Here is a 15,643-nt window from a genome sequence, read left to right as displayed (position 1 = left end):
TGTGACGTCACAATCCACCCACGATGATGATTGTTATGTAATAGTCATCATATTCCATCCCAACAACAAGTATTGTTAGGTAATAGTGGTTGTTTATAATCACCTGTATACGACAATGGAGGAATACGTATTGAATATAAAGGTAAGTTTCAACCTTTTTGCGAGTTTTTTTTTGCCATATTTAGGTAGTTCAATGAATTTCGAGTAAAATGTTTTCAAGATTTTTTCATGTGGAGCAAAATAATTTTATAAACATGCGAGGTTTTTCGTTTTACTCCAGTTTTTAACGCAATGCGGGAATCAATAAATAGTTCGTTTCATGCCAGGAATAAATAGGTTTGGACGTTGGGTTTGGCAATTCCAAACACTGCTACCGCTAACACATGAAATGTGTTTTGAATTATCTTTTTTTTATCAAGTAAAATGTGATTCATTTGTTGATATTCGCTTTATTTTATCGCTTTTATACTCGCAAGTTAATAGGCCCAAATATTGCCCACCTGTTACAAGTGTATGCGATAATTTAGTTCTTCGACAACGCTTTTCAGCCATTCCTTTGTCTATACATTTTATCTTAGCGTCTTTAAAAGTCTGTTTTGTTATTAAGTCCCGTTTCCTGATTTACCTAATATTCGTTATTGCGATCGCAGAGCTAAACAAAAATGATAGGACCCGTTTGGTAAGGTGTGATACCATTAGCACCAAAATCTCTCATTTTATAATCGTTTTTTTTTTAACAATTAACAAGGCCATTTTAAAACATAGATTATCTTATTCCTAACCTTCTTTGTATTATAGTGGAGTGGGGAAAGATGGGACAACGTTTCATTCAATTTTCTCGTCCCATCATTCGGCAGAAAACAAAGAAAATTCAAAAAAATATATAAAACCGTAGCCTTACGACTTCCATAGACCGTTGTTAATTATTTAAAACACTGTCAGGATATTTTGGTATTATGTGCTAAAGGTGTGCCATATTCCCACACTCTACTATATAAAGTAGACTAAATGTTAAAATTATTCATGTTCATCTATATATTTTATTTCCCAAGACTTCCAATCGTTTCCTGACGGCTGGTACTTTATGTGGGGTTCATGTACGTATCACGGGTCGCAATGGAACAACATCGGATTGGACACAAGTAGACACGGCGGCTTCATATCTAAGAACGGTGAAACGGGGTTCCACTGTACAACATGTGTTGCGTCATGATGGAGAAGATCTCGGACCACCGATCGTCGTCGGATTAAGTAATTTATTTTATAATACTGGGAGATAAATACCGTTTGTACATAAGCTGTCACGTATTTAATCAAGCTATACTAAGGATATTTTCGAGTCGTAAGATTACAGTTATGTAAATCTGTAAATATTCTTCGCTTACTATACTAAAATAGACAATACAATTAAAAGAATAAAAACCGGGGCCTTCTTACGCCATCCTACTTATTTGTTTGATCTTTAAAACAAACCTTTCGTTATGTCTTGTAAACAAACATTGGTATCACACGAGTTTACTAAACATTTGTAATTTGAGTTTACTTAAAATTTTACGTCAACAAAACGTTTCTGTCTCGCCCACTTATAAAATACAACCCACCAACTGCCTACAGTGGTTTAATTGTCAATGAAAACAATATATTGGTGTAGCGACCGCGCTTATTTTTCTTCCAATTAAATATAAATCTGTTTTTAACTGTATTCGTATTTTAACAACCGTTTTTTTTGTCGCTGTACCGTGTCTTTTAGTTTTAAGTATTTTTAATCTTTACTTCTGTAATCGAAGAGGCTAAAAGTTAGTATTTATTATTATTTTTATATCAATTGGTTTACAGAGCTTTCCACGATGGCGATCGACATTTGGTATTGTGACGAAATAACAATCGAATACGAGAATAAAAATTACGAGTTTCCGGTTTACGATTGGGTAGAGGCGGACGAGCTTTCTGTGACGTCAGGAGAAGGTTAGTGACGTCATACGTGACGAGAGCATTGTTTAAAACGCAATTAAGAAATATAGGATGATATGTGTTAACGGTATCCATCATACACCACAGTTCAATATCCCTCGCAGGTAAACTGCCCCAAAACGAGACCAGTGACGTCATCAAGAGATTACGCAAGCACGAAGTGACGTCAAACATTGGCAAGTTTCAATGGTGCGTCCCAACCTCAAATGACCTTAGTTGGGGAATGCCTCGACATATAAACGCCGAAACTTTTGTGGATCTGCCGCGAACTTTTAGCAGAAATTACGACAAGCTTCGTAGCATTGGAACCTCGGGGCTCACTGTGGCTTATAACGCGACAGCTAATTTATTAAGAGGTTAGTGTTATAGTTTTGCACTTTGTTTTCGATCTTTTGCGACTTACAGTAGGGTGGGGGAAGATGGGACACCTTTAGCACCTATGATATCCAAACATCCTGATCGTGTTTTATATACTTAACATCGGTATATGGGAGTCGTAGGGATAAGGTTTCATAATTCTTTAAATTTTATATGCTTCCCACCAAATTGGACGAGAAAATAGAATGAAAAGGTGTCCCATCTTCCCCCACTCTACTATATATGTATTAACAAACGAACATTGGTTGCAAACGATGCTTTACCGAACGCCAATACCTAAAATACAAACATGGTAAAGACTGGCATAAGGTAACCATTTCATTCCAGTAATCATACGCTTAAATATTCCAGGTCTGTTTTGGAATCTAAACACACTGGACGACTACAGACGCCTCTACACACATCTTGGAAACAGCGACCCTTGCTTTATAGACGAGTGAGTCACGCTACTTTATTCTTGGAACACATTTTGTTTTAAATCACGTAACTTAGTTTTAGCAATTTATAGTATAAGATGGGATACCGTTAGCACCTAAAAAACATATTTTCTGAAAGTTTTAACAATCACCAACGCTCTTTTAATATCTCGAGGCTATATTACAAAATCCTGTAAATATTCCTTGTTTACTATCCATTGAGACAAGAAATAAGAAAAAAGCATGGATTATCTATCACCAGCATACAATACTATGATCACTTTAAGCCCTATTTGTTTTAGTTGGACTCAAGACGAAGAATTTGGACGTCAGGTTCTAACAGGGGTTTCCCCTCTTGTAGTGAAACGCTGCGTCACGTTACCTGAATACTGCAACGTCACCGACAGTGATGTCATCAAGGAACTACCAACCGATTGTAGTTTAGATGAAGAAATAAAGGTATAGGCTCAATAATATGATGACTTTTTAGGAGTTTACAGGTTTTTTTTCGCACTGTAAGATTGGACGTGAAATTTATTTTTATCAACACATGCGTTAGTGTATACGAATATACCATCTTTTATTGGTAAAATCCCACTAACCTAATATTTTTCTACGGCGCATATGAGTGAGATTACTCCCAAGTTGTTTAATTATCACATCGGAGAGATTAAAGTATTTTCTATATGTAGGCAATAATTTCAGCGATTCCATCTTTCGTTAACCATAGTTCTTCTTCCACTTCACAGGGCGGCCGTATATTTATTGTCGATCTAACTTACACGAAAAACGTCGAACGGAATGTTGATTCAAAAACTGGCGAACCGTTCGTGTGTGCTGATTGTCTTGCATTGTTTCGTGTGAATGACGCTGGAAAGTTTGTCCCAATAGCGATCCAACTTACCCCAGATGATCCGGAGTCTATTTTCACTCCGTCTGATAAATATTACGATTGGTTGTTGGCTAAAATTTACTTCCGGGCTACTTTACAAAGTTCCCACGAGGTAAAGAGTCCTTGTATGTATAAATAGTTTAAATATATGCATGAGCTTCGTCCGTTGTGAATATTAAAAATATACCTTTTAATCTTTTTACCGTATTTTTTTTAACTTTAATATGCAATATTTTATACTAAAAATATAGAATAACGATTCCTTTACACTACTTTTTCTTTGTCAATGAAGAGTAATGTTCTTTGGAAAATCTATACAGCTACCACCGATAACGCACGTAACTATAACAATTGTGTTTCCAGTGGCATTATCATTTCCTTAACACGCATGGAGTTTCGGAAACTTTCAGCGTGGCAACACTGCGGTGCTTCCCACGTTGTCACCCCGTGTTTAAATTGTTACAACCTCACCTCAAGACAGTCCCCAATATAAACACTGACGCTAGGGTGCTGGTTATTCCACCCAAGTCTCTTGTGAACAAATCAAACCACTTGAGTAAGTTGACTTCCTTGACTGGTGTTCGAACTCGGTCTGCGTGCCCTTTGATTGGATATTTTTTTCTTTACTTTTTTTTAATAGGAATCTCTTTACGAATTTTAAAATTAAATGAATGTAACTTATTTATTCTTCTGTAGCGAGGCAGCGACAGTCGTGTAACACTGTACCGCGGCCCCGGATTTTTCGAACTATAAAAACTTTCATTAACTTCCAAAAATTGCAAAGTGTATGAATTCAACTTACTTTGCCAGGTGGTTCGTCATTCATACGTGAATGTTTCAAAACCTTCGATATTTCTCAACTTGATATCCCGAGTATGATTCGGAAAAACGGTCAGTGGTATAGATTGCATCTAAGGTCACGTCAGTTTATTTTTAACATTAATATTTTACTTATAGGAACTGACGATTGTGGGGATCTACCTAATTACCATTACCGTGATGACGCAATCAAAATCTGGAATGTCATACAAGATTACGTGTCTGACGTCATACGTTACTATTACTGGTCAGATAAAGTAAGTTTCATGCTGCTGTTGCTACTATAGGCTTCAATATAATTGTAAAATATATTGGGGTGTTGTATAAGATGGGATATGTTTTTTTTCTCTTTCCTCGTCGCACTTCGTATCATTAACAAAAAGAGTGTTTACGTAATTGTATAACCGTAGCCACAAAAAAACGTTTTTAATTGTTCAAAACACAATCAGGAAAAATAGGATTAAGGTGCAAACAGTCTCCTATTTGACCCCCACAGTACTATGACACTTTTCTGGTAAAACGCGTTAACTTTTTGGCACCAACGATTCTTCCGCCGCCAGAACATCAACCGGGTGTAAACATAGTTAAACAAATACCGTATTTTTATACATGGTGACGTCATCATGGAATTATGTCATTTGACGGCATTTTGTTTTCCAGGACATTGTCAACGATTATGAACTGCAGGGCTGGGCGCACGATGTCGCTGTGGAGGGGTTCGGGTGGCAAGACGGGAACACTAGAGGCGCTCCAGAGAATATTGTTTCCGTCGAGCAGCTGGTAAGTGTTACATAACTTTTAACCTAAGACTCTTGAAATCTTAATGTATTTATCGACTTGATGAGGGTACTACTGGGTTCGAATCTATGAAGCCATGCTCTTGGAACATAGTATTTCAGTTTTAAAGACATCTATACTCAGTCACTAAGCAAATATTTCTCAAAACTATCATAAGAGACTTCATATTAATAAGTAAGAGCGTCAAAACACGTGTTGTTGTTGCAACCTAGTGGTCGCTAATATGGACCGCAAAACATCCAAAAAGTTACACACGCGATATATCGTAAAGCTTGCACGAAATGTATGAAACAGAACACCGTGTTATACCACTGAAGTTACATTCCTTCTGTTTGAAACGTGACCGGACGGAGCAATATATGTATTATATCTTAATTGGTGGTGAAAGTAACCAATCATGAATGTCTGAATCATCCTCTACCTTACAACATATTACAACCACACGCCGTAAACACATTTTCGACGTATGTTGTACAAGAGTCCGAACAGACATTTCGTGATCAATGTTTATACAGTGGTCATATGTAAATGATATTTCTATGTTTGACGCATTCTATAACAAAGGGCCTATTAACACGTGGTGAAACATGACGCAAGTGGTTCTGAGAATTTTCAGGAGAAAATCATATCTATAATAATTATTAACGTCATAAATGATGTTTTTCAGGTGTGGTATTGCACTCTCATCATATTCACAAGCTCTGCGCAACATTCAGCCGTCAATTTTGGCCAGCGTGAGACTTACAAGTTTATTCCTAACGCCCCTGGTTGCATGGTGTTGCCTGTTCATAAACGTGGCGAGGTAAATATAATACGGTGATAAATTCAACTTACTTGTCTGCGCGTGGCAAGACAACAAAAGTTATAACACGGGTTTGCTTATTGCGCAACATATAATGGAGTGGCTTCATATACACCTCACCTCATACCCACTTGGGAATTAACGTAACTATCCATTAGTCCATTATGGGTGAAAGCAATTACCGTTTGGTATTTTGCCTATGAAGTCACACACAAAGCATCAATGACAACAAAAGGGGGTTCTTAGGTTTTGCTGCTTCCTTACAAGACTTGTTCTGTTTTGTCGGGGAGATAAACAATCAAGCCAGTAGGCGCAATCTATAATCTTTAATGAATAAAATAAATGACGAACTGCAGACGTTAGGCCGCGCGATATAAGATAAAGTTTAAAATAACAAATCTGCTTTGATATAAACTATCCCTAGAATGAGTTTATATTATACTTTCAGCACTTCGTTCCGCTTTACACACGCCGCCCACATTATTTGTAAAAGTAAGAAAGCATTTAATCCATTGGTTTAATACCTCTTATAAAAAGACGGGAACATTGGTTATTTGAACAGAAACCGCAGTTCAAATCAAGTTATTTCTCGAAAAACCCTACAATTCGAACATTACCTTATTTATCCACGTGGTGTGGAAAAGTTAAACGCACGTGGCTGTGATTAAACGCATGTCGACCACGCGTGCGTGTAGGGAACCGGAACAGTTTTGGGGTTTTTCAATGACGTCAAGTTTCTCGTTTCGCTTTTTAATTGACCAATAGGGTCTCGACACCAAAGATTCATCTTTCAGCGTAAACTCCGAATACTTGACGTCACTTATTATATTGAACACTTTTCAAACGAAATCGCTACGTATGATTTGCCTTGTATATGGGCCACTCAAAAAGTATTATTGTACTGTCGGTTAAAGAAGAATACCTTTACCTTTAGCACATAAATCCCATATTTCCTGATCGTATTTTAAACAGCACCTTTTAGAGTTTTAGAGGAATACGATTATACAATTCTGTAAGTATACTTTGTTTACTATCAAATTGGACGAGAAAAGGGAATGAAAAACAGGCCGACTCACCCCTATACTCCACAGTACTATAACTGTTCAACTCTGTTTGTTTTTTTGTTTTGTTTACTATAGAGTGGGGCAAGATGGGCACTTAAGCACATATTGCCCAATATTTCCAAATTCAATGGTTTTTGACTAATACTATATGTTAGTACTATCATTCCTTTATTAATTGACAACAATTTCAAAAATATAATAAAACACACGAGGAGTTTTTAGCGATTCGCACAACAGGTTTAGTTTTACAAATTCAAAAACACATAGGGTAAGACGGGACAGTTTAAAATCATTGTTAATTTTGATTATTAAGTGTATTTATAAATAGGAACATACGTAAATAACACGAAATAATACTGCACGCATTGAAAATCAGTTTAAACATTCTTTTCATTGCCCTACTGCTATAGTTTTTAACATGTTACATGTAGTAGGGTGGAGACGGGACACCCTTTCTTTTAATTTTCTCGTTTCATTTGGTAGTAAACAAAGAACATACATCGTTGGTAATTGCTTAAAACACGATGAGAATATTTGGATATTATGTGCTATAAGGGTGTCTCGTCTCCCACCAACATTATTTTTCTGATTATTATTAAATGGGGGTCTGTAAAAAGAAAATTAAAAAAACTTGTCGGTAAAAGTGTCTCATCTTCTCCCCCCCCTACTATATAATTAAGGTCATTGTCATTTTATTTGACCGCCGAACAAAGTTATCGACGAATTCCACGAAACTATAACCAGTGTTTTATCACAAAGGTGTAAATGACGTCACCCTTATTTGCTACCAAGGTGAAACTATCGTATCGACCTTCGAGCTTTTAGTTCCCTGATGGAAAACGGAATGTTTAAATAAATTTGTTTCCACGAAACCAATTAGTACTCATGGTTCTGCGTAGACGGCATTAAAACGAAACTTAGGCTATCAAATTATCACGTACAGCGACTGTAAGTTATAACGGTTTGGGTTATTATGTGTTGTGGGTTTAACGTGTTTTAGCGACTGTAGTTGCCCGCTACGACATTCGTAAACACCTGACTTATCTTTAGTTTGCAGTTGTGGAACCAACTGCCATTAAAATGGTATGATGTATTGGCACGAGGCTTACGACCGCGTGCATGACGTTATTCATGTTTATCACTGACACAAAAATAATTTACGTCACGTTTTAGCGTCATGTGTCTATTGCAATTCTGTTTTACAAAAAGCTATTATTTCTACAGGGATCATTGGAACGTATAATGAGCAGCCTTCCAGGGATCAGGGTATCTAGTCTGATTATTTCATTCGCATATTCTCTTTCCGAATTCACACAGAACGAGGTAAATAATTTTTGATATTTTTTTAATATCACCAATCTCTATAGCAAACAAAACTCGGCATATTTAATAATATTTCATATATTTATTAATGCATGATTTTTATGGGGGTCCAATGATTTTCATTTTTTGGTCTCCTGTTTTTTCTAAAGCAAGCGGGAATTACCCTTCAAACGTAAGCCATACGTTTAAGAGCAGTGTTTTAGAAATTTATGCCTATTTATAGCTATAGTGGGAACAGCACCATTTTGTGTTTCTAATACTTTGTTTATGTAACTGTAGATATATCTTGGAGATTTCCCGGAACGTTTGTTTAGCGAAGAAGAAGTTTTAGAGTTTCAGTTTTTGTTTAAACGAAAATTAGACAAACTGGCAACCGAGTTGAAAAGAAGAAACCAAGATTTAAAATATCCATATATTGATCTTATGCCAGGCCGTATTCCTATTAGTATATCGATATAAAATAAATCAACGCAATTTTAAAGTTAATTTGTATGTGGTGGATTATTAACTTTAAAAATGCGCAAAAACGTGCTGCGTCACCGTAATTCGCTTGACTTGCGTAAGGTTAACCATTTATTACGTTACAATAGCGATATGTTTTGTCACAGTAGTGACATATTACGCACGTTACAGCACGAGGAGCACGTTATATTCTTGATTTTCGCACTGTTTTATGCTAGGGAAAACCCCAAGCCCTAATCCTTAACCCAACCCTAACCCCTACTTTTAACCCCTAAATCCCCCAAAAAACTAACAAATTACGTAATCTGTAATGTAGAAATCAAAGGTGGTAATACGCATTCTATGACGTAATAATCTAACCTTTGACGGCTCGTGTGGAAAATACGATGACGCAGCACGATTTCGCGCATTTTCAAAGTTAATTTTCGATACGATCGCCCAAGTTTTTTCAAAAATTATACAGCGGGTATCAGGAAGACGTAAGGAACATTTTGATACCAACATTTTTACTGGTCACCAGCGGCAGTATTACCCTGGTCACCAAGGACAAGAATACCCTGTAAAGAGTTCTGTAATATATACCGAATCTATGTATTATATGTTCTCTCGAATTTTGTATAAATAAAATATTTGTGAATGTTAATTGTTTCAGCAAAATAAAATTTAAGTCGTGTAGTCAGTTTCTACTGTTTCATTATGCAAATTCATTCTGTACAAGTGACATTGCTGGTGCCTTTAACTGTATGGTGAGTAATGTATTTAATTTGAGACCCCTTTAAATACGGCAGTACACCAGTGCCCCAGTGCAATAAGCCTGTGAAACTAATGTATCGCCCACATTTACATTGTTATGAGCTGAACGACATAATAAATGTTTATGACATCACAACACATATTAAAACTGTACAAGCATTTATTTATTAATTGAATAGTACACAACTATACATGGTTTTCACTGCCAGAGCAGTAAAAACACGTGCCTCTTTGACGGTGAGATCGACGACAACCGTTATAAAACGGGTGCCTTGTTGCATGCAACTCGTGGCCGCTTGCGAGCTGCCACGTTGGTAAAATTAATTGGGAACGTACCTGGGAACTGACATACAGGAAGAGGGACAGATATTTTGTAATTTATTAGTTTTATGTTTTGTTTGTCGGTACATATATGTATAGTTGTGTACTATTCAATTAATAAATAAATGCTTGTACAGTTTTAATATGTGTTGTGATGTCATAAACATTTATTATGTTGTTCAGCTCATAACAATGTAAATGTGGCGATACATTAGTTTCACAGGCATTGGTATACTGCGGTATTTAAAGTTGTCCTTTAATTTGCACTGTATTGGTATCATTATATTTAGACTTGCACCCTTAGCTGGAACAATATAAAAATTATGTAATAAAGTATTTTTTGAATGGTATGTCAATATGTGCAAAGATTACAGTGCCAGCTAGAAATCCTGGATTTACCTACATAGTGGGCAGGTGTATCCTTAAATTTTCTGCACTGTAATAATCCATAAGCATTACAACAAGTAGGGTGAAGTTTAAATGTCTAAATAATAATATATATCTATGCCTCTCTTATGTTTATAAAATGTTTTGCGCTTATTTTTCAACATTTGTTTTAAACAGAGGGAGCAGGGCAATGGACTTATTTAAAGTTAAATAAATGATGGATAGAGATGATGGTGTTATGTTGGCGCATCGAGATGTTTCATCTACTGATGGAAAACTCCAACTAAAGTGTGTGGATTGTGTAAGTCTATTGGGACCTATACAACCCATTGTTTAACTCACTACTTTCAATATACCAGAAGTTGTCTTATTCCGTCAAGTCCTTTAACATACAAGTCTTTTAATTAATTTGTTTCGTATATTAGCTTACTGCAGTGTATGACTTATGAATTTAATTTAAAAATCCTACAAATTAATTTTAACATTTCAGTGTCCGAGGCGGAATCAAGAGATATATGTTTATCAATTTATTTTAAACTATTTGTACCATAGACTGTATGTACTTGATTCCAAAGTTCAGGTCGTATTAGAATAAATTTCATGGTCAAAGTCTATTGAGCAATAAAATAAAATCATGGCACTTCTCTGCCATGGTAGTTTATAATCAGACTGATCAGAGTATATTCAAGGTTGCAAATTACTTCATAAAGATACCATTTACTAATATCTGTTTTACATACATGATAACATGTTAACCTTATATACCCTATCAATTAAAAAGTACAATTAGGTATCCATTACCAATGCATAGGGATGCACATTATGGAATAATTAGGTATTCTAGGATATCCTAGAATACTTTATTTCGAATCTAGAATTCCAAATCTAGAATTTCGAATCTTTTTATATTTATAGGAAAAATGAATTTTACCCACATAAGTCAGTTTATAGACTCTTTTATAGCAGCCTTGTTGAATCATGAGCTGTAAAATGATCAAAAATTGTACTATTGAGTAGTTTTTGCGTCATGAAACGTATAGCAGGCTATGAAAAGACGTTGCGAAACGTTTACTCTCGAAAGTCCCAAAATTATTAAGTTTTAAAAATTGTTAATCAAGTTTATGAGATGACGTGTGATGACGTCATTAAACAGAATACCGGATCTCGTAATTAGATTCGAATGCAAAAGGATTCGAATCTCACGGATTCGAAATTCTGTAATGTGCATCCCTACTAATGCACCATTTACGACTTAAGTACTTTAAAAATATGAAATAAAACATACCTTTCTGTTGATCAGTTTCTTTTTTGTAGGATCTATTAAACGTGGTGAAAGCAGTTGGGGGTAGAGGTGACACTCCAACCCAAGTATTAGCTTTACCGATGAGGAAAGAATTCCCGATTGTATGTTATCCAATTTCAGGTAAAAACATTTTGGATCATACCCCTTTAAAAATTTAAGTTAATCTTTATGAATTTTTTACAACTTTTTGGTCCTAAATTTATATATATATATATAAAACAGATATAAAGCTCAAGGACTTGAACTCTTGGCTTTAACTAACTAAAAACCTTTAAAAATAAACTGTATAATACTATTTTTAATATGTGTCTATTCCCCCCAGATGAAGGATCATTATCCCTGCTTGCTGCATGTTCTATTTCTGTGTTTGGAAATAAGAAACACATCAAGTTTTTGCAGAAATTGGCTTTGGATAACTTGTTTAAACTCCCGAAGGACTTTTTATCATGGTTGAAAAGTAAACATAAGGAAATGGTAAGAGTATGTTGTGTATGCCCATCTGGGTAAAAATAAGCACACGGTGCATTGGTGTTCAATTGTAAACTTGTAAAATATAAAATTCTTCTATAAAGCATTCTTTCTCTTTCTCTTACTGACAATTAAACTTATCCAAACAACTCAGCAGAACAATTTAAACATACAAAATCATAAACTATGACTTTGAACAAAACTGCCGAGTAACAAAGCCAAGCCAACTTTGAACAAAGAACGCAAATCGAAGTAAAGGGTAGTGTTTCACTTCATTGAAAAGAAATATATATGGATGAATGGTTTATTCATATGTATATAAACGCTGTCGTAGTGAACGTAAACTTTACAAAGTACTGCTTACATAAAAGCGTAGCGTAACATTAAAAAAGGGTACAAAAAAAGGGGTCGCTGAACATAGAAATATAATATCAACATAGAAATTTATAAATGATATTAAATTTAACTGCTTTCATCGCAAATGGTATTGTTTTGTTAATTTAGTTATGTCTTTGTTTTTAAGGTACTCGACTTTGAATCCCTTTCATTGAATTTAAGAAGTGGTTTTGACATGAATAATAATCAATTGAAATTTTTGCTTTTTCTTTTTTGTCACATACTGCTGCGACCGATTGTTTTGTATTCGGAAGGTAAGGATTGTTATTGTTACTATGGGAACAGGAAATTGTTGTTCTTGTTGTTGTTGTTGTTGTTATTATTAACCATCACACGGAAGCTGTTGGTACCTGCATGCTTACTGTATATTTCGACCGTATACATCTAAATACTTAGAACTGGAAGCCCAACTAACTATTTGTATATTTGTCATGCTTGGGCAGTTGTGTAAATAGGCTTAATCAAGTGATCCCATAATATAGTAATACACCAACAGATTTTAATAATTTACTGCTAACAACAAAATTTTGACGCTATAGTGATTAAATGTAAAATAAACTATATGAATTTAGATTTTTATCATGCCATATTAAAAATTTTTCGGCCCACGCCCGCTGTAGTTGGTAGTTTTATAGCTATACAAATAAGAGTTTTATAGTTTTTATATACTTGCTTTATGCTCCATTAATTTTTAGCTATATCAGTAAAATCTGGGTGGGCTGCATTATGTTAGAAAGACTGAAACTCATACATTTAAACACAATTGCCAATAAATAGTTGTCAACTTTTTAAGTCAGTTTTAAGCTTGCCGTTGTGCATATGAGACATGTTATACAGTTTGTATACCTAACCACTCATCACCCAACCAGTATTTTCTCTTTTCCAGATGATTTTGCATCCATGACGTTTTTACCTTTCCTTTTACCTCAAATCCAATGTTCATTTGTACCTTGTTTAGTTCATCTTGCAAATGGAAAATTTTCCCCACTATTGTTTCAAACAGGTAAGTTCCATGCACTTTAATACACCTGGTTTGTGATATAATATTCAGTTTATCTTTATCAGAGTAATTGTTAATTGGCTTTCATCAGGTTGCCAAAAGTGCTTTAACATTAAGACTATCGGAATAAATTTAAATATAATTAAATTAAAGAATAAATTTAAATATTAATTTTGGAGTTTTTACATATACCTGTGAGTTTACATATACTAGCTTTTTTACATATATAATATATACGGAAGCACATTAAAGATTAGAATACACACCAAAAACCTGTGGTTTCCAGTTCTTCACATTATAAACCAACAATGGGTTAACATATATAGTTTACCTTGTTTTTATTAAAATTCAATACTTTTCAGGTGAAAACAAACCAAGAGCTCCACTCGTAAACGAACATTTAGAATTACTCCCGGTGGCTTTTGTTGATCAGAATGAAGAAGCTATTAGGTTAACAAAGTCATATTTTAAACTAATTGATGAAAAGTATGACAATAGAAGCATCAAGTGTGTCAGAATACCTGAGGTTTGTGTTTTAAAATATATGGGTGAGATTCTACAGCAACGCACACCATGGGACCTGTATTTTGGGTCAAGTTGGCCCATTTGCCCTATAACTCTATTTACCACAACACCCATGGTGTCTTGCTACAGGAACTTACGACTTAATGCTTAAACTTAATGTAAAAATTTAGTGTTCTTTGGTAACATATGTTGTTTTATGTTTTTGTTAAATTGTTGGTCACATCCTGTTCTAAAGAACAAAAAATTTATTTCGTTTTATGTTAGTCTGCATGTTAAACAATATCGAGTTTCCGGGTATGTTCATATGGGGTGATGTAACACGGAAACGTAGGACTGTTGACATTACTATGGTTCCTGCTGTTTGAAAAACCTTTCTATCAACTTTGCTTAAATGAAAATATTAGTAAATTACAACAATTATTCAGTTTTTTACGGAAACACAAATTAACATTGTGAAACCTGCTGCTTCTTACCTTAATGAAGAAAAAGAAGATAAGAATCTTTTCATCAATGAACAAATAGCTTTTAGGGTGAGTATGGTGTGTATGACATTGTTTTCTGTAGTTCGATTGTAGCCTGGATATTCGATGTAAATAATGATAATGGGTGATAACAATGCCGTTTTTCGTTTACTATTGTAATTCAAAGCATGAAAAGTTCATTAAAATATTTACACAGGAACAAACTATGGTTTTCTATACTAATGTAGTCTGCAGGAAACAAATACCAGTATTTCTAAAACCCCTCCTACTTACCTAGGCATGCATAATAAAAAGAATTGTAAATTATTTATACTGTTGCAGCCAGAAAGCGATGAAGAAACTTCCCCTAAGCGTTCAAAACGTTTAGGAGAATCTTTGTCTTCAATCGATAACGTACAATTTGAAGTCAAGAAAAACACGGACAAAATTTTAGATTCTGCATATTATTCAAAACGTACCGAAAGTATTTCTGAAGAAACTGTGCCAGATAAACCTTTGTCACATCCAGATAGGTATAACTGTGACACAGTCACTGATCATTGTCCACCAAGAATGTCTGAAACAAATATAAACAACATTAAAGATCCAACCACAAAAAGTTTTGTTGGTGACATTGAGTTTGGCAGTAGCATTGACAGGAGAGACCAAGTTGAAACTCTACAAACTCAGGAATTACCTTCAACTCCAGAGAGGTTTGCAACAGTTTTTAGTAATATTAACATACCTTCATTTGTTGCGTCTCAAAGTGTGCGAGTTAAAGGCTCGCTGCTGCTACCATTGTGGTTGTATGTGTCCTTGGGCAAGACGCTTGCGGTAATTGCTCAAACCCAGTGGTCCTTTATGGGTTGCCAAATTCTCAACCATATATTAAAAAACTAAAAGTCTACCACTGCAGTAACACTATTTGTGTTTATGTGAAAAAGAAATGTTGAATAACAGTAAACTGAAAGTTGTGATATAACACACTTGCAAAAGTGTGGCTACTCTGTCAAAAAATGTCATCTTTTTTCATTTTTTTGCAGAAATTCGACACCCACTGTTAGTGTATCAGAAGTAAAAGATGAGAGTTTGGTCCCAGTGCAT

General features: G+C 34.9%; 1 protein-coding gene across 2 annotated transcripts; it reads left to right on the top strand.

Annotated features, from left to right (window-relative positions):
* The first annotated feature begins 55 nt into the window (after positions 1 to 55).
* Positions 56 to 9,565, top strand: LOC100178342 (arachidonate 5-lipoxygenase). 2 transcript variants are annotated; one of them, XM_018814242.2, is made up of 14 exons: positions 56 to 142; positions 1,053 to 1,251; positions 1,837 to 1,965; positions 2,076 to 2,327; positions 2,701 to 2,785; positions 3,068 to 3,224; positions 3,515 to 3,769; positions 4,021 to 4,213; positions 4,468 to 4,548; positions 4,615 to 4,733; positions 5,137 to 5,256; positions 5,942 to 6,076; positions 8,365 to 8,463; positions 8,743 to 9,565. In XM_018814242.2, exons 1-14 carry the CDS (start codon positions 116 to 118, stop codon positions 8,920 to 8,922), a joined length of 2,031 nt encoding a protein of 676 aa, XP_018669787.2. In that variant the 5' UTR covers positions 56 to 115; the 3' UTR covers positions 8,923 to 9,565. The 2 variants fall into 2 exon arrangements, with proteins under 2 accessions (XP_018669787.2, XP_026693055.1); XM_026837254.1 differs by lacking the exon at positions 4,468 to 4,548.
* The last annotated feature ends 6,078 nt before the right edge of the window (positions 9,566 to 15,643 follow it).

The sequence above is a fragment of the Ciona intestinalis genome, chromosome 12 (assembly GCF_000224145.3).
Source record: "Ciona intestinalis chromosome 12, KH, whole genome shotgun sequence".
NCBI classification, from domain to species: Eukaryota; Metazoa; Chordata; class Ascidiacea; order Phlebobranchia; family Cionidae; genus Ciona; species Ciona intestinalis.
The sequence above is the reverse complement of the archived record's forward strand: the minus strand, read 5'-3'. Positions and strand labels throughout refer to the sequence as shown.